Source organism: Gadus macrocephalus, chromosome 18 (assembly GCF_031168955.1).
Source record: "Gadus macrocephalus chromosome 18, ASM3116895v1".
Taxonomy (NCBI): domain Eukaryota; kingdom Metazoa; phylum Chordata; class Actinopteri; order Gadiformes; family Gadidae; genus Gadus; species Gadus macrocephalus.
In genome coordinates this window covers 17,875,421-17,899,412 of record NC_082399.1, presented here as the reverse complement: position 1 = coordinate 17,899,412, position 23,992 = coordinate 17,875,421, and the positions used below count along the sequence as shown (strand labels likewise).

Genomic DNA, 23,992 nt, shown 5'->3' with positions numbered 1-23,992 from the left:
CTCCCCAAATAGACACGTGTCTGATTATGCAGACCCAATTCAGTCTGCATACTCCTCAGTACGGCCAATTTATGGGATTACTTTAGTCATTAAAGTTAGACTTTTTATAATGGAAGTCATTGTGGAAAAAACGCTGACTTCCACCATTCCAAAGGGATGGTATACGTCAGAGGTGTAGCCATGGTTTCAACATTGGGGGGGACAAATGCCTGGGGGTGGGGTCCGGCCCTCCCAGGCAAAGATTTTGAACATGCATTAATCTGGTGCACTCTGAGAGCAAAATCTCAATACCTAGCACCTAATTTTGAAGACCTTTCTAGGGATGGATGTTTAAAACACTTTAATACTGGATGTGACCAAGCAGTCTGGGAGTGTGGAAGACTTGAAATTGGGAAAAGGTTGACACACAAATACTTCAGAGCTCTGTTTTCCTTTACTTTTTTAATTAAATATAACATTTTGTGCTCCTCAATATTTCAACCAATTCAGTCAGTTCCTTTTTTCCCACATTCAATTCATTGATGTTTTGTCTTTTTTACAAAACACACACAAACAAACACCTGCACCACCACAACAAGGACACAAATCCAGCCAGTACTTCCATTACATTTTTTATTGCATAACCATCACATTTGCCAATGTTGAGTAAAACCCACCCAGGTGCATCTATCTCATGGACCTAAATAGAAGTCACCCCAAAACTTTTGTTATCCCTCAGAAAACATAAGATTTTCAGATATTTTCAACCACTTGTTTAATAAGTACATAGATGAGTTTCATGAGAGAGCGCACTGAGCTAATCTCATGGTGAAACCATTAGCCGTAATGAATGATGCACTGTTAAAGAATTGGACATGTCAAGGACATAACCTAAATGTTTTCTGATTAGTTATGGATTAATCTATGAATACATACATTATGCAATGTTTTGTAACTTTGAATGACACTTGACTTAATAATTATTAGATTGCTATATTAGCAAGTGCAACGCTGCTGTGTAAAGTTGTGTGTCAACTGAAGGAGGCGAGAAAAAAAAAAAGAGATGAAGATGATGAAGACAGCGGTTTTAGTATCGATACTGTTGCACATAAGTATCTAATCCGTTATTTTATTTTTTTCAAAAAATTTCTAACTTTCTGTCTCTCCCGCTGGCTCACTAGCTCTACTCTGAACGCAACAGAGGAAACATAGAAGGAATAATATCACAGATATCAGCAAACTATTTACCAGCAGACTACTGAAACACACTCCACTTTAGATCTAATGGGGAACATTTCGGAACATTGAGACGTCGGCATAATGAGGCGTTGGAATTACGGAATGGGGCCGGGGCCAACGTCATCTAGCTGTCTTATTACATAGGTAACACATAGCTAATGATGCTGCTCGCTAGAGAAGCGACAAAAACCCACGAAATTTGAGAGACACTATCAAAAGCTTCATAACTTACCTGTGTTTTCGATCGTAACATGCCACTATTTTGCTGTTGTTGATGTTTTTGATTCCGTGGTCATGTAAAAAAGACAGTTGATGACCAATGCAATCGAGTGACACAAGTCACCGTCACCGAGCCGCACGTGCGGGGACGAATCAAATCATGGATCTATCCCATTGGCTAGCTAGCCCGAACAGCCATATTCTCATTGGCTGTAAGAGCTGTAGATAGAATCGGATTGAGTTATTTAGGGTGTGCGGCGCGCACTGTGTGCAGAGATGCGTTCAGGGAACGGAGTGTACTTCAGGGAAAACCTAAGTGTTCTACCCATAGAAATATTGAATTGCTATATCCCTATTCCCAGCGATTTATTGGGGGGGACATTTGGGCATATCTGAACATTGGGGGGGACTTGTACCCACCAATGTATATGGCCGCTACGCCTATGGTATACGTATAGAAACCGCGCTGAAAGATCCCATATCATGCTTTATTAGGCTTAATAATTGCTACTACTAGGGGTACTACTAGAATAGGGTTACTACATGCCTGTATGTTAAAAATACTCCTTAATATTCTCACACTGTTCATTTCTGCAAAACCAATTTCAGCGTCTTTCAATGTTCTGTTTTGTATCATGACGCCTTAAGGCCTCCTCCCAAGTAGCCCAGTCTGCTGTGATTGGTCAGCACGCCTACTCTGTTGTGATTGGTCGATCGCTATGCACATGTATCAGAGAATTCACCACCCGGGAAGTTGTAAACAATGTGGGTAGCACATGTCAAGTCACCACATGTCAGGTCGTCCGTACTTCTCCCCTCTAAAGTCCTTGTATCTCATCTCCTCCTCTGTATTAATCTCATGTGTTGTCCTCTCCTCTCTCCTCTATCCTCTTCTCCCCCCCCCCCATCCTCCCTGACCCCCCCCCCTGTCATTGTGTTATCTGTGTGTGTGTGTGTGTGTGTGTGTGTGTGTTGTGTGTGTGTGTGTGTGTGTGTGTGTGTGTGTGTGTGTGTGTGTGTGTGTGTGTGTGTGTGTTTGTGTGTCTGTGTGTGTGTGTGTGTGTGTGTGTGTGTGTGTGTGTGTGTGTGTGTGTGTGTGTGTGTGTGTGTGTGTGTGTGTGTGTGTGTGCGTTGCCATTGTTTATGTTTATGCTGCAACCCTAATCCTCAGGTTACAACTGACACTGCGTCCGATCTGGTCAAACAAACCCTGCTAGCAAACACACGCTAGTGGCAGTTAGACACGCTATTGGGAATCTCTCCTTTTAAAATGTTCACTCGGGTTGTACCAAAGTATGAAATGTATAAATTTTTAACATGAACTAGCTTGATGTTACTATGTTGTCTAATTGAACATAGAACACAAATGTGTATATCAATGGGTAGACTATGTAATTATTGTAAGTATTTTTATTTTTACTTATCTTTATTCCCTTTATCTTGTATTGTTGCTGCAAAGTGGCTGGTGGGGAACTGAGCACAACAGTACAATAATTGTATTGTTTTGTTTTGTACACAACAGTACAATAATTGTACTGTTGTGTACTTGTACAATAAGATTTTAGTAATGAAAAATTTAGTAGTAAAGTAATTGTGATTGTGATTCTCTGGTCTCCCTGCTCCAGGTATCCAACCTCTACCTGTACGACAGCGTGTTGATGCTGGCCAACGCCTTCTACAGGAAGTTGGAAGACAGGAAGTGGCACAGCATGGCCAGCCTCAACTGCATCAAGAAGACCACCAAGCCCTGGAACGGAGGCTGGTCCATGCTGGAGACCATCCAGAAGGTAAGGACCTTGTGACAACCTTTCACTAATTATTATTTAGATTCTATCTAAGTTACTTTTCAGGAGCTACCTGCTGGGGCTATTAGAGCATCTTGTTGGAGGAGGCCTAGCAGATATAATAATGTGGACAATCGGGTACAAACCCAGAAACTTTTGTTGAAGAGACGACTACCATACAACTAGACAATCCTGCCACTTGAAACAACCAACAAATTAATTCAAAAATAAACTCAAGCCTTTTCCAAATAGAACCAAATGAACCATAGTGCAGAATAGTGTAGTGGCGATGGTTTTCCACTCCGAGAGAGAGAGCTACAGGTTTCGAAGCTAGTAACAGCTAATCTAGGTTTCCTAGAGCAAGATGCCCAGAAGCCCTCCCTGCACCCTAATGACATGCATCTGAGATAAGTGCAAGGCCTTTTGCGATAAAAGTGTCTGCTAAATGACAAATCAATTGCAAAATTCCATAGGAACAACACGCATGCATACAGATCACGTGTTAAACAAAGTGATTAATGACTTATGAACTTAGTCTTCGATACCAGGCTGGTTATCTTACTACATGGGAGGGTGTCCTTGTTAATCGCAGCGCCACTTAATGTACACACTTTGCATCTAAATTCAGATCCCTGTAAAGATAGTCCTGGCACGGGGATTGTGACAATCTTTTAGAAAACCATTAGTTATAAAGAAGACTCCCTGTTGAGGTTAATAATCAATACGTAAGTTATTTTTGATTATATCACCTCCCCCTTCCTGTGATTAACTATACCAAGTAGTGGTCTGTGACAGAGCTTTCCGGTTGATCTATCCAACATGCATCTTTGTGAGCATTCCCACTTGGGATGCTACAAGAGGAGAGATAGAGCCATTAAAAATGGCTTAGAGACTAAACAAACTCACACCTGGTGGTAACATTTGGGCTCCTGTATATCAAAATAAATAGTTTATGAACACAATGCCCCTCTGAAGGAGGCAGTGAACGACGGGCTGGGCGCAGCGGGACCACCACTGTGATTAAGAGCTGATTGTAACCAGGTGAGGGAGATTAATAACCGATGGTGGGCGCTTCCCTTCTGCCACATCAAAACACTTACATTATGCTAATTCACTGTGGATCTATTACATTTCTGTTTCAAATTCCTAGCAAGCAGATATTATTTTGATAAACGATTATCAAAACTTTTTGAATACCTGAACAATTGTTTTTTTCTGAACGGTTATAAAGGTAGGCTTTCCCTCAGGATCGCAGACAAAACTATAGTTGTGCATAATTATGCTTGAAGTGTGCTACTAAAAATATAATGGTGAGAGCTCAGCATGTTTCCTCCAAAGAGAGCCTTTGAATGTTGTTTTTAGCACTGGTAGGGAAACGGCAGTTGGTTACTGACTCTAATTGCTACCAGCTCTGTGGCAACTCGTCTACGAAACACTTCTCTTAACGTCTCTTACACAAACCACACCTGTTCCATCAGTTGACGTTTTGGCAATAAGCAAGTCATTTAATAAAGGGGTAGCAGCTCCTAAGCCACTTTTATTGAACGATCATTGTTATTTCTCGAGAACCCCACAGTTCTCCAGAAGCTGCTCCTGTTCTCGTACCGCTGTTCCTGCAAACTGTGTCCTCTTGTGATGCTGAGCCTCTTATTATTCTGCTATTTTTATCTTTGGAGGAGAGAATATACCAGCGCTCTGCAACAAGGTGTATGCTTTTATTTTGAAAATATGCTTTCTGCTGGATGTTGATGTTAGGACATTAACTTCACACAAGATGAGATGATTGCACTCCCAAAGGATAAGTTTGGTTAGGCGTGGTTTAGTGAGGTCAAGTTAGGTAAGGTTTAGTTAGGTTAAGTTATATGAAACCATAAAGGCTTGGATCAGGTCAATAGGCTTGTATCAAAGAGTTGCAACATCAGCTCATTAAAGTATAATTAAACCCCTGTTTCAGCACTGCCATTAAACATTTTTCGAGGGGGGCTGAGAATTCTAGGAAGGAGGTGGGAGGTGTTATCCCCATGGTTACGTGCTCGCGCCAACGCATTTTTCACTAGTATGCATGGCTTGTATGGGTGTTATAATGAGCCATGTTCTAAGGTGAAATGTCCCAAACTACATGCAGTTATAATGGTTGTCTGAGCAGTTGAACCCTCTTTGACACAGCCAGCCCCTTTGACCCCCAGACAGACCTCGGCACACCGTGACACGAGCATAACCTCTCTGGCTCCACCTCACTTCTGGGGATTAATTTGAGTAACAGTGGCAAAATTGCATCGACTGCTTCAAGATCAAGGAAGTCGAACACGTTTAAAACCCCCCAATTTTTTGGTTAATTATGGGTCTGTAGGCACGCCCAGCCCCTTAATGAGCGCCATGAGACCCGCCTATGTGTTCACACACCGTAGTGATACAGACATTTGGACCACGCCACGGGATGCAGCTCCTACCTGGCTCCTATTAGAGGCTGGAGGCCAACAGCAGCGACTAATGCCTGACGGAAACACAGGCCGCAACCCGATCACCGCTAGCAACCATCTGTCATCGCTGGGGCCCTTTTTCTACATCTTCCCATCATTCATCCGGAGGTCTGGCGATTCTCATAACACCTTGTTTACCAAAGGCAGCGTGACTCCACAGCGAGCTCCTCTCAAAGCCAAAGAGCCTATCTGTTCAATTCCACCGTGGGGGAAATTGGAGCCGTCTCCACGGCGACGTGTCACTGTGATCTGTGTTCACACGCCGCCAGCAGACCGGGTCGTGTTTCACGTCACAAGTGATGACACCCCTGGATATCGCTGCTCCCTGTTTGCTCGGATTGTGCTTACCTGGGTGAGATATGGAAGCATGGGGAGAACGTCCTCCCAGGAGAGAACAAAGTACAACCATTGATTTATGAATTGTGTTGAATACAATCAGTACTGAGTACAGTGTTCTGCAGCACACAGCAGCAGCCTTATCTTTTTCTACTTACTTACCTCTCTCTCTCTCTGCAGGGTAATATAACAGGACTGACGGGGTTGATGGACTTCAAGGACAGTGGCTCCAACTCTCATGTCCAGTTTGAGATCCTGGGATCCAGTTTCAGCGAGTCCTTCGGCAAGGATGTCAAGAGGGTGAGTGTGTATCTGTGCAAGTGTGAGTCTGGGTGCTTATGTGTGTGAGAAGGAGTGAGGGTGAGAATATAAATGTGTGTGTGTGTGTGTGTGTGTGTGTGTGTGTGTGTGTGTGTGTGTGTGTGTGTGTGTGTGTGTGTGTGTGTGTGTGTGTGTGTGTGTGTGTGTGTGTGTGCGGGTTAGCCTGTGCATACATTTCTTCTTACCTGTGTGTTTTGCATATTTTTGTAACTCTTGAACTTGTTGTACCTCTCCACTGGCCCAGGTTGTAAAACTCATTAAAGATACAGGTCCCCACCTCTGATTGGCTTCCATCTGTTAACTGAGATGTATTTAGCTTAGTGGGAAGAAAATTCAAAGAAAATATGGTTATTGTTTGACTATACAGGACATCACAAACATTACTACTACCTTATGCATATCCCATGCGCACACACACACACACACACACACACACACACACACACACACACACACACACACACACACACACACACACACACACACACACACACACACACACATACACACACACACACGCACAAATACGCACACACGGTTTGTCATTTTTGTTAAAGTCTATGCTTCAAAATTGTTTGTCGCAAGGACACCAGGATGAAGTTTTGGACTCGATTTGGAGTGAAGGACATCCCACTGCGGTGAACTACGACATTGGGATGGGTTATGCAAGCTGTTGCTTCCCTAAAGTGTGGCGCACACTGTGCTGCCGTTGGCTGTCCTCTGGGGCCGCCCGCGCGGTGATGTTGTTGTTATGCCGAAGGAGATGTATGTCACTGTGAGTTGTCGTGGTATTGTCTACACTGAGAGATAGCAGTGCCTTTCTTCGGGGGTTAAGCGGCTTCGGCTATTGTAACCGAGTCTTTGAAGAATCTACTGGAAGGATATGTATTTCATATTATGTAAGGGGGTATGAACATAATGGATTTGTCTAATTGCACAAATAGGAATGACATGGAAATGAATCTTTATCTTGTTGGGAGAATAGATTACTTTATTTAAATATTGACAGTAGCTTTGATATTGCTAACAAATGCTTAATTCATTAAAGAATCAATTAGGTTCTGTGTGTGTTGATTACAGCAAAAGATTTCTTCTTAATTATATCGGTTGTGATGGTGATTGTATCAATATAGATTAAAGCTAATCAGGAAAGAATCCACTAGCTAATCTTAGAAAAACATTTTGAATCACTAATAAAAGCCACAAGAGAAATCAGCCTTTCCTCGAATCTCCCATCACACCGCTTATTCCCCTTTGTGCACAAAACGAAAGATGTCACCAAAGGTCAAATTAATTGCACATTCATAATTTCTTAACTGCTGTTCATAAATTGTTCAAGCAAATTGTACTAACCTGATTGCCTTCACGGTTCCTCAATGTTTTCAGTTGAATCCTCAACGTGAAATCAAGCATTATTTAATGAGCGAATTAATGTTTGTGTGGTCTTTTCAACACCGGTAATATATGTATGTGTCAGTGGTGCTATAGGTGTGCTGATGAATAATTGAATCAGGCCGAATTTATGTCCTACCTTTGATAATTGGGTCCCTCTGTCTCATGGAAATTATGCACACCCCTGATGTAAATATTAGGATTGATTTTCAATATAAACCACCCGACAGAAGCCTGCCTCTCATTTGATTTAAACATAAAGAATTTGAAGAGCGGTAATCTGTTCCTCTAAGACAGTTAGTCTGCTTTACTTACATCACAATAATCTTTTAAACAGCACAAACATCACCAAAAAGTGTAAGCCTCACATAACTTCATGTGAATTCTCTCTCTCCCTCTCTCTCTCTCTCTCTCTCTCTCTCTCTCTAGCTCTCTCTCGCTCTCTCGCTCTCTCTCTCGCTCTCTCTTCCCTCCTTGAAGCTAGGCTTATTACTCAAAGCAAACACAGACGAACCATTCCCTATGTCCGATTAAACCTGATCGAAATTGAACCAAGCTATTCTGGGAGCCTGCGCCGTTGTGTGTCCCCGTTAACCCTGCTAGCCCCCGCGGGTCTTTTATTCGCATCTCATCCGATCTGTCCGGTGTCCACATTTGCCATGTTGTTGGCTCTGTGTCGTCATACTTATTTGTTGCCTGTAACACCTCAAAAAAAGGATTCTTCTCCTGTTTCCATCTCAGCCTGTGTTGTTGGTGTCGGGGACTTTAAGGGGATATTCCTCTCTCTGAGGCAAGATGCCAAGCCACTGTTTAATCAGACGCAGGGGAGCTGCAGCCCCAGCTCCTCCTCCCTCCTCCTCCTCCCTTCTTCTTCTAACTGACATTACTGTTTGCTAGGTGTTTGTCTTTACATGCCTTAACCAGACGAGTGTGTCACTTCTCCCCTCTTGTCCCTCACCGTCTTCTATCTCCTCTCCCTCCCTCCCCCCCCCCCCCCCCCCTCCCAGCTGCTCTCTTCTCTTCTGTCTCCTCCAAGTGTCCTCCATTATCTTTTTGTACAATGTTCGATGCAAAATAAATGGCAATATTTCAGTTTCTTACAGATTGTGTCAGCACGAATAACAGATTCTTATATAATCATACCATGTTTTTCAATGTAGGTAATTTAGTCTGAATTCGAAGGCAGTTTACTTCTACAGAATTGAGATTGGGCCTTGGTATTGTTGTCTGCCCTTGTGAAATGAATCCATTAAAACGATGGAAAGGAACCAGAACGAGGCTCGGGTACAGCCAAATTAATATCTCAACGTCCATTTTAACAATATACGCCTGATTCAACGCCTTTTTTTAATATGACGTCAAACATAATGGTTTTATATTTAGTTAATGAGTCGGCTAATTGTTTTCCTTGTTCTTTATATTCGTGAAAGTGACAGTTTTTGCCTGCAGATTGGTAATTATTCCCCATTTTCTTTTCTGCTCAGTGTGCAGATACATACTACAAAGTCTGGTTTTCTAGTAATTTATTGAATTTACATAAATTACAATAAAATAGAAGGGCTGAATCTTGGCTAGGTCGACACCCATGGTTCAACGGACTGAAACTTTCTGTTGCTGTACAATGGAACAGTTTAGAAACCCACATCTCTGCTAAATTAAACAAGACTTCTATGTTGTGTAGAAGAAATGAGAGCATTCAACAGGCTATTGACATTACTTGTTTGAATAATCATCCATAAAACATTTTTTAATCCTAAACCGGATGAAAAGACGGTGTGTTTTGTGGTGAAATGGTGGATTTATAATTTGCAACAATTTTAATATTCATAAGGATAGCAGAGATTACAGCCAGTGTGAATTGAAAGGCTTTTGAATCTCTCTCCCGAGCCGTGTTTTCAAACTCCCCCGCTTTGTCTTTCAGATGAGAAACCCTGGATCTCAGTAAAATAAAATGAAGAGCAGGAGGACCACCCCCACACACAAAAAAAATCTAATTTGTAACGCACAAACATATTCTATACACACACACACAAACACACATTTATTCTGTACACACAGACGCACACAATAGGTACACACACACACACACACACACACACATTGACACACATATTGGCATATCTAAAGACACACACATACACACGCACACATAAACACACACACACATTATGTGCATACACACAGACATAATGACACACATAGGTATAAAGACACACAGACACAGACACACACACACATATTCATTTAGGTGCTATCTTTAATCCAAAAGGCTCCAGAGATTGGAGCTTTGTGTATGTGCAGCTCACTTCAAAGCATCACGCAATTTCCTGTGGGAAGGATGGGAGAAAAAGGAAAAAGTTAAATTCTATCCCTCTAGAGACTTGTTGATCAGAGTCCATTGGATGAGAGGTTGTGTGTGTGTGTGTGTGTGTGTGTGTGTGTGTGTGTGTGTGTGTGTGTGTGTGTGTGTGTGTGTGTGTGTGTGTGTGTGTGTGTGTGTGTGTGTGTGTGTGTTTTGTTTTAGGCCTAAATAAGGGAAGGGGAATCTAGTGCAGTATATATGAGGATGCATTTTATGACAGAAAATATGGCTTTTACCATTTTATATTGTATACGTTTAGATTGTGCAAGCATAGATTATAAAAGCGTAGATTGTATGTTTAGGGGTTGGAGAGCGAGTGGACCCAAATGCTGGACACAGAGTGAGACTGAGACAGAGTAATTTATTAGGGTCTTTAGTGAGAGCAACAAATAAGTAAAGGCGGGGAACGGGGCGAGGGGCCTGATGGCAGGCGGGTAGTCGGACGGACAAGGGTTCTGTAAGAGGCGGGTATTCGGAGAGGCGAGGGTTCGGAAATAGGAGGGTACAACCATCTTGAGGCGTCACTGCTTTGTGGCTGCCTTGCTGCCTCTCATGTCTGGCACTTGTCTGATTGTTTATTTGTTTGTTATCCAGTGTTATATTGTTCGGATGTTTGGATGCGATCAATCCCGCACTGCATTAAAAGCAACCATGAACTACACTTATTTGTTCACGATCGGACTGCTTATAGTGATTTTAAACACTTTTCTCGCCCATGGACACTACCATGACAATGTCCCTGGCCTGTCGGGTGAATTCAAACATAGAGGGGTCTGTCTACTCCTCCGGGACAAGTGGCGTCCGACAGTGGTGGTGTGAGACATTGTTTACTACTGATATTGAACTGCTGTGCGTCTCCCTTCTGCCTTTTTATCTGCCCAGAGAGTTCCCTCAGATATTTTTGACTGTCGTATACATTCAACCAAAGGCACATTTTGACAGGGCACTGGACATTATTTTCAATCTCTCCCACAAATACGTTTTCAGACCTATGTTATGGAACTTTCAAAGACGCCTACTCTGCATCATTGCTCCCACCACTAGGGGCATCAGACCACAATGTGGTTTACCTCCGGCCTACATATCAGAGACTCCTGCAGAGGGAGAAGCCGCAAGAACGCTCAGTTAAAGTATGGAATAATGACAGTATTATGGCCCTGCAGGGTTGTTTTGATTGCACAAACCGGGATACTTTTAAATTCCCTGATATTAATGAACAGGTAGAAACAATATCTGACTACATAAATGTCTGTGTAGTCACAGTCATACCCATAAAAAAACTAAATTCTCCTAAACGAGAAGCCCTTGAGCTCCAACAAATTAAAGTATCTTATAATTGAAAGTAAAAAAGGATACTGTAATCAGGATGACACAGCCAAAAGGGACACACAGAGACATATTAAAAGGCAAATACAGCTGGATAAGAACAGTTACAGACAGAAGATTGAGGCAACCTTGGTGTCAGGCAACTCCCGCCTGGCGTGGCAGGGGTTCAAGACCATGACCAATGTCCCACACAAGGGCAGAGGGAAACCTACCTTCATCCTGCTTGGAGGTGAGGGGCTAGAAAGGGCACACCAGCTAAACAGCTTCTTCTATCGCTTGTTGGCAGCGATTCTGGAGCTGGCCTCGTGCTGCTCCCTCTTCCCTCTGCATCTGTTCTAAACATCAGACAATCTTATGTCTTTTTATTCACTGCAATCCACGGAAAACCCCTTGCCTTGACAAAATCTATCTTAATATCCTTATTCACTGTGCACAACAGTTAGCCCCTGTGTTCACTGACATTTTTTACTTCTCCCTTAACCTATGTGAAGTCGCTATCCTGTGGAAAACATCTACAAATATACCCGTGCCAAAACTGCCAAGACCCACAGAGTCCAATCACTTTCGACCAATAGCGCTGACATCTCTGGTCACAAAGTGTCTGGAGTGTCTGGTAAAGAGGTACATTGTATTCCAAACCCACCATCTTACGGACCAATTCGCTTATCAAGTCTCTAGGGGGGTGGATGATGCATCTTGACATTGATGTACCTTCTGCAAACTCACCTTGAAAACCAAAGACTCATGGCAAGATTTTAGTTGTGGTATTTTCATCTGGTTTTAAAACCATGCAACCTCACATTCTTTCAGACATTTTAGCCAGTGAATTTTTTAACTGGCATCATTAATGCAGGTATTATTTATTGGATCATGGACTTTCTTAACAGTAGGGTCCAGCGATGACAACATCCACAGGCTCTCCACAAGGATGTGTTTGAGCTCATTTAATATTTATTTTATACACAAATTCATGCACTAGCACTTTACAAAACAAGCACTTTATTAAATATGCAGACGACATAGTCCTAGTCAGTCTGCTACAGGATGGGGAGGTAGATCCTGAGGCAATTTTAGAATCCTTTTTAGAATGGTGCAATAAATCACACTTAGGGCCCTATTTTAACGGTCTGAAACGCAAGTGGGAAGCGCAAAGCGCAAGTAGCTTTGTGGGCGGTACTACGGCGCTATCGCTATTTTACAGGCGGATAAATGACACTTGCGTCGCGGCGCAAGTGTCAAAAGGGTTGGTCTGAAGCAGCCTAGTTACCCGTAGGTGTGGTTTGGGCGTAACGTCCAACAAACCAATGAGAGTGCCAGCTCCCATCCCCTTTAAGAGCCATGAGCGCATTTGAATGAATCGGACGAGTTGATATTTTGACAGCGCGTCTGCAGTCTCCGATGAGACAGATGCACATGAATTTCAAACTGCAAATGGCTCAGTTTATTGCCAAATAATATGGCCTGTGCGGCAACTGTGGTTCTATTTAATGATATACGCAATACATTATAAACATTGTTTCTTATCAGTATTGTATGCTATCCTAATATGCATGTGTCCCCGCGGTAATAGACATTGCCATTGATTGTATTATGCGTTACGTGTTTAGTTTGCGTGTGTTTAAACAGAGCACACACGCGCTCTTTTTAACACTCACTCGCGGTAAAACAATGTTTTTCACGATCAAATACTCATCAATCCTAAAAGTTATGGGCATGTAGGCCTACACGATGTCTCTGTCAAGAAAATATGTGTTTGCTGTACGGTGTTTGCAGATGCATTGATTTAAAAGTACAACTTATTACCGCTGCATCAGCTGTTCTTTACCAAATAATTTACCAAGAATGTGCGGCTAGGTAGATGGGAGAAGCAATGTGTATGCGCGAGGTGCACAAGCAATCCGTATGCATCGCATGCGCATGTTTGCATGCGCCCTTAAAATAGCATCTGAACAACGCGCCACTGACTTTAAACCAGGTATTTCCTGGTCAGTAGCGCAATGGTATTCAGAAACGGCAAAATACCGTTTGCGCCAGAACACGCCTCCTCCTTCCGCCGAACCGCCCCTTGGGGCGCATGATCAATCCCTAATTTACCAGCGAGTGGCGGTAGTGGGAAAAGAACGCTCTGCGCCAGTTGTAAACTAGCAACGACACATGCGCCAGTGACTAAGTCACTTGCGCCGGATGCAAGATAGGGCCCTTAATCTTAAATACACGAGCAATGGACAACAAGCTTAAATGGGACTCATGGACTGATCTTTTGCACACTAAGGCAAATAATGTACTTTTTAAAGAAGCTGCATGTTTTTAATGTCAACAACAAAATGCACCAAAGGTTTTACACTGCATTTATTGAGGGGGTTTTAACTTTCTGTATTATCTGCTGATTCGGAAATGCCATTGAGTGACAGAAAAAGACAATCAGAAAAACAGTTAGAACTGCCAGCAAGTTACTTGGGATCAAACTACAGAGCATTTAACACATTTACAAATACAGAATTTTACATAGGCAAATTACATTTTATGTGACGATACACAAATTTTCTTTTGTACCACAAGCCATAAAAGCCTTAAATCAGTCAAAATAAGCTTGAATTCCTGTATTGTAGTGTGTGATGTACCAACCCGGTATCACGTGATTTCGTGCTCATGCGTACAGACGTTATTTATCTATTGAATCGTGTCCCAGATTACGATTGTCCGACTTTTTTAGTGCTCCACAGAACGAAATGTAAACAAATGCATTCTGAATGGGAGCGTTCTCCGACAATTGACGTGCTCCACAAAACGAAACGAGAGAGAGAAAGAGAGAAAGGGAGGGACAGAGAGAGAGAGTGAGAGAGAGAGAAGCTTCAGAAGGGATGAGCGCAGATAGTACAGTGCACCCTCTATTTATATATCTGTATATATTATTATCTAGCTATATATATGTCAACATTTCTGATTTGTAAGCAGACCACCTCAAAAACGACGTTAATTGTCGGAGAACGCTCCCATTCAGAATGCATTGGTTTATATTTCGTTCTGTGCAGCACTAAAAAAGTCGAACAATCGTGATCTGGGACACGATGCGCACAGATTAACGTTTGTGCGCATGAGCACGAAATCGCGTGATACCGGGTTGGATGTACAGTTGATTCTTCATGTTATGCATGTCAGTGATGTATTTGTTTGTGTCATATGGCTGATGTCCTGCCATGAAGTGCAATTGTGCCGCTAACCCAACAGCCCCACAGGGATAATAAAGTAATCTACTTCTATGATTGTCTGTGGAACTGGGCTAGAAATACCAGCCTGTCCTCCTAGAAAATACGACCGCATAGGTCGTTTGTACCGCCCCAAATTACGACCCACTGGAGCGTATTTAGCGCCTCTAGCGGTCATGCAAATAACGACATTCTGAAGTCTCGGGGCCGCTCGTGGACGCTCGTGGTTGCTCGGGACGCGCGTAGCCATATTAATCGTTATTATCTGAATGGGAAATGCAATATTTTAGGACAGATACACAATTAAACGTGTTTCTAATGACATTTCTAGCGAGAAATGTACATTTTCCTTGCATAATCTTCAGTCAGTGAATGTGTATGATCTTTATTATCTGAATGGGAAATGCAATATTTTAGGATCGATTCAGCGTTAAACGTGTTTCTAATAACATTTCTAGCAAGAAATATACTTTTTACTTGCATAATCTTCATTCAGTGATTGTGTCTGATCTTTAGTTTTATAGTTATTAGGAAGATTTAATCGCCTCGCTCGCATGTTTCAACGACGTCAGGTTGGGGACGCTGCTTTCGCTAAACTAGCAGCTCACGTGTTTCCTGCGTTTGTGTTATTAAACCGTTACTTTATGTAGCTTTTAATGATATTGTAATAACCACAGGCGAGGTATTGAGCGAAGTAAGCTTGATAGCAGGTTTATTGGATTCCACAATCGGACAGGCAGGCACAGCTCCACCGGAAAACTACAACAACCAAAACTCCCGCCCGGAAGGAAACCCCCGGAACCCCCTCTCAGAAGGCCCGCACCTTCCTCCCAAACCCTGTGACGCTAAAATATCATCTTGTTAGAAACCCGTTTATCTGAGAGCCAACCCAGTAGCCAAAAGCATACGTTGACAGTGTACGTTTTCGTGAACACTGGATTACGTCGCATTTCAACATAAAATAGCTTGCTAAGCACACATACACACACACGCACACACACACACACACGCACACACACACGCACACACACACACGCACACACAATGCATTTCGCTGCTAAAACAACAACTCAGGCTGCTTCTCTGACATTTTGGGTGGATTTTGAACGGTATGTGGGCAGGACGTTTTTTGCAGGCAGGACCTGGCAACCCTGCGCTGTTGCCCGAGGTGAAGAAATGCTCCGGAGCAGATCTGGATCCACCATGGCCAAAATAATTGTCATGAATAGCATGAATAGATTCATGCATTATCATTCAACTTGAACATGTGTTTTTACAGTATATAGTGGTGGAGGGATGACGTATGTTGGCAAACCCGGAAGTGAGCGTCGACCTGGGTTTCCCTTGACAAAAAGCCAACGGGTTTTTCCATTGGATTTTGGATTATTGCAGAAAAATTAGCATCTTTGAAGCACCTCCACAAAAACTGAAAAAAATAAATAATAATAATAATAATAACTGTGCCCCAAAGAACTAGGTCATAATAATTAAAATATCATTAAGCTACTACTGAGTGTGTAGGGAGGTATTCTATTTTTTTCAACGGGGCTGAATCCAGTCACTTGACCGTCATGGTTGCTATGGTGGTTGCTATCGACCGCCCCCTCTAATACTCGTGGCTCTAAAAACCACGCGGCAAAGGAGCTGCCGTCAATTGGGTTGTTTTTGTCGTAAACTAGGGTCCGATGGTTGAAAAATAGACAGATATTCCAAGGTATCCTTAAAAGGCAGCTTGGATGTGTTTATTTTCTGCAGTTTAGACTTCTTCTATAACTAATTTTTGTAAGCAAAACACCAAGCTCATTGATTTAATGAGGGAGGGTTATTTGAAACAATTTATTCAATAAATATTTGTGAGAGGTCATTCCTTCTCCTGATTTTACTTCCTATTTATGTCTAGGGTAAACCCCTACAGTCCACAAGCATCCCCCCCTCCCCATATGGATTTGGAGAATTGTTGCCACGTCCCAGTGGTGGAGGTATCATATATATATGAAAGAGGGCATTCAATTATAGCCTACTACAATGATCAATTAGGAGGCCGAAGCCCTAAAGGAAGTGATGCAATAGGTGACTGAGTCAACAACATTTAAGTAAGCTGTATAGGGTCTCTTATATATCAAAGGGGGTCTCAAAGGACGCATACGCTTCAACCTGTGGCTCCAGCGCTACAGGAAATGACTCAGCAAGTGCTCCATCTCGTTTCAACTCACCCAGCGGCTCGCTTGAAAGATTTTGGCCTGTTCTGTCCAGACCTACACCCTAGCCATCCAACATGCATATCTGAGAATCAGGCCTCTTTTTAATAATGACAAAAAGTTATGAGAGAAACACACATTAACTTTTTGTTATCATAAGCGGCGTGGTGCCGGCTCCTTTTGACCTTTTGACCCCCGACTTCAAAAACGTGGCCACAGGCCAGCTGTGTCTACACACCTTTAGCCACAAATGTACATCTCCATCCCACAAAAAATGGGGACTAGAAACTAACCTCTGTCTTATGTACATTTACTGTACTGTTGGAGGTCACGCCCCTTTGCCGACCTTTTCGAGATAGCTAGGGATGCTAAAATGTTTACACACATTTCCCGGGGCCCCGTGAACGACATATCCGAGATTTGGAGTTCTAGCCCTTAGAGAAAAAAAGTTTTCCCAAATGGAGTGTCATTTGGACAAAGCCCCTCAGAAGTGTAGCCTGCAAGACCTAATGGTTCAGAATGTGGTGGAAAAACAGTTTTTGAGATAGGAAGGTCCTACCGCCCTGAAATTTTAATACCTTATTCTAGGGCCTAACTTGGACCTCCGCTCCGAAACTTGGCCCGGTCGGACCCCGAGAGCAGGAAGGGGGGGCCCTTCCTGCCCGAAACTTGGCCCGGTCAGACCCCGAGGGCAGGCCCCCCCTTCCTGCCCTTTATTTGCATGGGTTTACATTTCGTTCTGTGTAGCATGGAAAAATCTGAGAAACACTCCCATTCAGAATGCATTGGTTTACATTTCGTTCTTTGGAGCAGTTATTTTTATTTATTTATTTATTTTCAGTTTTTGTGGAGGTGCTTCAAAGATGCTAATTTTTCTGCAATAATCCAAAATCCAATGGAAAAACCCGTTGGCTTTTTGTCAAGGGAAACCCAGGTCGACGCTCACTTCCTGGTTGGCCAACATACGTCATCCCTCCACCACTATATACTGTAAAAATACATGTTCAAGTTGAATGATAATGCATGAATCTATTCATGCTATTCATGACAATTATTTTGGCCATGGTGGATCCAGATCTGTTCCAGAGCATTTCTGCACCTCGGGCAACAGCGCAGGGTTGCCAGGTCCTGCCTGCAAAAATCGTCCTGCCCACATACCGTTCCAAATCCACCCAAAATGTCCTAGAAGCAGCCCAAGTTGTTGTTTTAGCAGCGAAATGCAAGTCCGCAGAGCGGGAGATGAATGGACGATGAGGCTGACCCTCGCTAGGTGGCAAAAGTGGGCCGCTTGAGAGAGTGTTCCAAAACCATGCAATTGGTTACTGCGCTATTAATATATATATATATATATATATATATATATATATATTAGTGGTGCAACGGGATCCGCGGATCGGCTGATTAAAAAAAAAGTTGTGCGTTCACGTGATCAGCGCACTTTTAGGGGACAATTCCGGTAATAACAACATCATCAAGTATCGCAGCGAAATGCAGTTTCTGTTGCGTTTTATTTGGCGTTCCGTAAATCCCATTGAAACGGGAACCGGAACCGGAACCGGACATGTTCATGTTTGGTTGTAGTCTTTTCGCTCGGTTCTCCGTATCAACAGTAGGGCTAGAACCGAGCGAAAAGACTACAACCAATCATTTGCCGACACACACGCAAAGCGTTCAACCAATCGCAACAGAGTGGGTGTTCTGACCAATCATAGCAGACTGGGCTACTTGGGAGGGGGGGCTTAAAGTGTGAGAATGGGCGTGTTTCAGATCAAGCATGCGTTGCATCGCCTCGCATAACATAATGCCTTCTGGGATAAAACCATCAGAAATGCTGGTGATAACTTCATACCACATTTGTGGGAGCTCCAGGGTAACTCCCTCGGTCCCTCCGTCTATTTTTCTGTGCATATGGTCTCAAAAAAATGCAGACATAAGACACTTATAAGACACACAATTACAACGTGCAGTTTCCCACATGAGAAATTACATTACTCCTTTCAAAGAGGCGTGCCCTCTCCCAAACTATGCTTACTAAAAATAGACGACTTTGTGAACTTTCACTTCATCACTCATCATGTTAATTTTTCATGAGGGATGGGGCATCAGACTGTTTTCAATGAAACTAGAGTTGGTGAACAGAATATCTTGGCTGCACTAGGTGGGCCATCTTCTTTGTTAAAACTACGAGAAGTGCACCAGTGTCCGATTTGACTCGGAACTTGTTTCTGACTGGTTCCGGTGGATCTTCATGTCTCGTGCATGAATGCGCTCAAATGCAGGTTATCTGAAACGCAGCCAATAATTAGGGCTACTATTCTAGTATTACCCCCAAATGAAATGATTAACCCTAAAAAAGTATGTTATGGGATCTTTAACAACAACAGCACCACCCCCCTTGGTGCCCCTTGGTTCAGATGTCAGACTACCTCGGAAAAGGCTCTGGTATACTGGCTCTTCAAACATCAGGTACTGGCTGGAGCTGTGTTTTTTTTCCTAGTTACTTAGCTTTTCACTCATAGCGGAAGATACAAGCAGTTGTATCTTTTTATTTTTGGTGGGATAAAATTGTACAGGTGTGCAACTTCCATTGCATGAATTCACATACTGAATGCGGATGTGCATTTTTTTTTATGCATTTGTGAGAATGTATATTGCACCATACACACTGCAACCACTGTAGCAGAAAGCTGAGCGTTTGAGTTTCTTAACTTCTGATTTGTACAATAGGATTTGTGCACCTGTAATTCATATTTTTAGAAGGTGTTACTATTGTTTTGTGTTTGTGGGAGAGAAATTTTCAACACCTAAGGCATTTTTTTCTGACTTACAGTTTACTAACACACATGACTTTCTTTTTTTACAACTAAAACTTCCACTAACACAGGTGCTCAGTTGTTTTGCTCCAATAATACCCTCAAAGAATTCGGACATAACTTTGCCCGCCATTGGAGCCCAATTAGAGAGGTGATTTCTCCACAATATTGCCTTTAAAACGTGCAAGTGAAAGGTCTGTATCTAGATCGATCGGTAGATCCGCAGGACGTTTTTGGGATAAGCTTGAAAGAAGATTTGTCAAGGCGATTAGCCATTTACGATAAATCCACGACTAAAATCCCTTTGTTGTTTTGTATTAATCATGACGTCTGCGAAATAGTATCCAAAGTTTTCATCCAAGCTCGTTAATGGGTGCGTTGTGCGTGGAGCGAATATTATTCATTGGTCACAGAGCAATTTCAATTTCTTTTCTGGTTGTCCCTGTCGCCACATGAGGAAAGTTGTTCATGACTATATAAATGGCAGGCATCTTAGGACTTCTCCTCAGCTGCTAATTCCAGTCGTTTACTGAACAGTCAACATGACTGAAACATCGCTAGACGCTAAGTGCTTCACTGTGTGGAAATCGTAATTTAACATGCTCCCGGGATATATATATATATATATATATATATATATAAATGAATATAGATATATCTCGGGTGTTGCCAGAGCTGATTTTTTTTTAACTCTATTTGAATTACAGGCACCCTAACCCTAACCCTAACCCCCAAATATCTAACGATATTTGAAGGGACAGTGCTGCTGAATAATTCTTTAGTATGGAGAAACAAGCGCTCCTTGTGTCAGTTGCCGTCGTTTACGATCTCTCTCTGCCTGGCATTTTTTTCCATCTTCCGCTCCCTCTCTTGGCCTCACTCTCTCTCTTTCTCTCTGTTTCATCTACAAACTTCTCCTCGTGCAAGTGTCTTTTGAAACCACTCACCCACACATACTCAAATCCTTTTACAGACAAACACTCTTTTTTAATAATTGGAGTCACTTTTAGTAACGATGATTCGGCTCCTCTCTCTACGTTCTCTTTCTCCCCCCCTCCTCTCTCATTAACATTCTCTTTGGATAAACGCATGTTACGAATAATTTTCCGTTCTACTCCTTTTCCACAAGACTTTCAAGGAAAAAGACAGTAATAACGAGTGATCTCTAGGAGGCATATGTGATTACTATCAGTAGCTTTCAGTTTCTAGCACTGTGTTTCATGGCAAGAAAAGGGCTATTGCATGATTCTGTGTGGTGACAGGATAGGGGGGTTAGTCTACGTATGACCGGGCATATAATAACAAGCGTGTTTCATTTGAATTTACACAATTTAGATGTTTGAACAGTGCTGAACCAGGTTTTAAATCTGAGTTGCCAGGTTGAGTTTATACTGGTTCCATAGTTAAGCAAGATTATCACCTATATAAGCATCTTAGAATTCGTTCTTTAATTGTATACAATTATTCTTGAACTCATTTGTCTTAATGATTAGGGGGGAAGTAAGACGATTGTAAGAACAGTGGAACAAAAAGAAATAATTGGTGTCTTCCCTTCAATATTCTCAATATTCTTAAGATAAAGCTGTACTAAGATACAATATTTATTTTTTGTGCTTCTCCAAGTTTCTTTAAAATGCCTTTATGGAGTGTAGAGCAGGTAAGATATGAATCTAAACTAAAGTTTGTGTCAATGTGTCATGATGGCTGGTAGCATGGACAGTGGTCCATGCATATACATGAGCAAACATATAAAGGTTATCTTTAAAAAAAAATAATACTCACATACACACCATTCTGGCCCCTGCCTAATGCCCCCCCCCCCCCCCCCCCCTTTGTAAGAACTAATGTGATTGAGCAGAAAACAATCAAACACATGTAATGCGTCAGCACTTCTGGCACCTTAATGATTTTAAACTGAGCCCAAATCTCAGCAGATGACGGTCCTGTGGACATGGTGTTTGATAGGTCAGAAAGGAAAGGCGGGCGTCATAGCTTTGATTTCCACGTCTCCACGGAAACCACACTGGTCTTAACTACTGTAGCGCTCGGTGACCAAACCGATACTTTGTCCAGCCTCAGCCCGATGGTAACAAATCTACTTCTTTAGACGTACGCTCCCTGCTTGAGTCACTTCTGACGAACCCGTCGGCCAAATAACCGAACAGACATCAACAACACAGCTGTAGAAGATTAGCATAACACTATCAGTCGGTGATATGACATAATAGAACCCCAGAAACCATTTACAAACACATTTTCTAGATATAAACAATTATGCTCTTGCTCAAACAGACGCACACACATACGCTCACTTAGACATAGACACAGACACAGACACATCACCAAACAGGGACGCAAGCACACACACAGACACACACACACACATGGGCCGGCAATCAGAGATGCTCTTTGATGGGCTGCAGAGTTAATTATGCAGAGGAGACTGCTAAGTAGGGCGCTGCGCGGGATTTGGCTGTGGAGAGTCTGGCCTATTTGCTCCTTACAATATCTGAGCGACGGTCGGCCCAGATCTAATTGGAACCGGCTCATGACGCTCCTCTTATTATTGATTTTTTTCTTGTTCTTGTTCTCTTGTTCTTGTCCTTTGTATTTTAGTATTATTACTTACTTACTTACTTACTTACTCTCTCTCTCTCTCTCTCTCTCTCTCTCTCTCTCTCTCTCTCTCTCTCTCTGTCTGTCTGTCTGTCTGTCTGTCTGTCTGTCTGTCTGTCTGTCTGTCTGTCTGTCTGTCTGTCTGTCTGTCTGTCTGTCTCTGTCTCTGTCTCTGTCTCTGTCTCTCTCATTCTCTCTCTCTCTCTCTCTCTCTCTCCCTCTCTATATATATGTACATATATATATATATATATATATATATATATATGTGTGTATATATATATATATATATATATATATATATATATATATATATATATATTTAAGCAATAGATCACGCCAGGCTGTGGTATGTGCTCATTATACCACTGTTAAGGGGCGTTGTCCGGCACCGACGCGCAGCGGAGGGCCGGCGACCCCCTTCACAGTGGTATAATGAGCACATGCCACTGACTGAAGTGATCTATTGCTTTTATACAACGGTTACTGTTATGGCGAAACGAAAGTCATAGACACACTACATTTAAAAAGAAACCAAGAAAGTCAAAGTAGCCGTTTTATTAAAGACTACCAAAAAGTAGTCCCTACTGGCTGCCTTCAAAATGCACGACGGTCGCTATGCAACACACTTTAGCGTCCCTCCGAGAGAACGGTTGTAACGGTTTCCACTTCAAGGCGGAGTGATACTTTCACAAAATGATCGGGCGTCATAGCAGTTATGTATACGCTCATTATACAACAGTTAGGAACCAATCAGATCGCTGGATTTAGGCCCCCCGTTGTATAATTAAGCAATAGATCACGACAGGCTGTGGTATGTGCTCATTATACCACTGTTAAGGGGTGTTGTCCGGCCCCGACGCGCAGCGGAGGGCCGGCGACCCCCTTCACAGTGGTATAATGAGCACATACCACTGACTGAAGTGATGTATTGCTTTTATACAACGGTTACTATCATGGCAAAACGAAAGTCATAGACACACTACATAAAAAAAAAACAAGAAAGTCAAAGTAGCCGTTTTATTAAAGAATACAAAAAAGTAGTCCCTCCTGGCTGCCTTCAAAATGCACGACGGTCGCTGTGCAACACACTTTAGCGTCCCTCCGAGAGAAGGCTCGGCTAGAGCGGTTCGCCGGCAATTTATCCTATGGAGCAGTTCACTCGCCGTGTGCCTAAGCTTTCGTTAGTCTCTCCATCGCCTTGCTCACTCCCGGAGTAACAACATTTACACCCTCTCCATCATTCAACATATTTTTTACTTTGTAACTGTTTCTACTTCCAGGCGCGGAGTGATATGCAAACTTTCACAAAATGATCGGGCGTCATAGCAGTTATGTATACGCTCATTATACAACAGTTAAGAACCAATCAGATCGCTGGATTTAAGCCACCCGTTGTATAAATATATATATATATATATATATATATATATATATATATATATATAAATGTATCTAATATGCTTTGACTGTTCTCAGCCCCCCCTTGTAGGTTACTGTGGATGAAATTCTCTGCTGAGTGCAATATATATCCAACCCTCACCACCACGATTTTTTTTTACAATGCTGGGAGTCTGGGCAATGTATCTATAGCCTTCAATGAACAATAAATGAAACCGCAGAATGTTCCCTAAAGTACATTTGGTGAGTTTGCATAATATAACTTTAATGTACATCGGTCATTGTGCTGACCCTCGCTCCTCTCTCTCTGGTCTCTCCAG

The 23,992-nt window shown here is 42.4% G+C and overlaps 1 protein-coding gene across 2 annotated transcripts in view; it reads left to right on the top strand.

Annotated features, from left to right (window-relative positions):
* LOC132446484 (glutamate receptor ionotropic, delta-1-like) overlaps positions 1-23,992 on the top strand; it is a 594,597-nt gene that overhangs the window by 519,205 nt on the left and 51,400 nt on the right. For both annotated transcript variants that reach the window (XM_060036803.1, XM_060036802.1), the window contains exons 7-8: positions 3,063-3,224; positions 6,218-6,337. In XM_060036803.1, the coding sequence (XP_059892786.1) occupies positions 3,063-3,224; positions 6,218-6,337 (282 nt within the window). The remainder of the gene's footprint in view (positions 1-3,062; positions 3,225-6,217; positions 6,338-23,992) is intronic.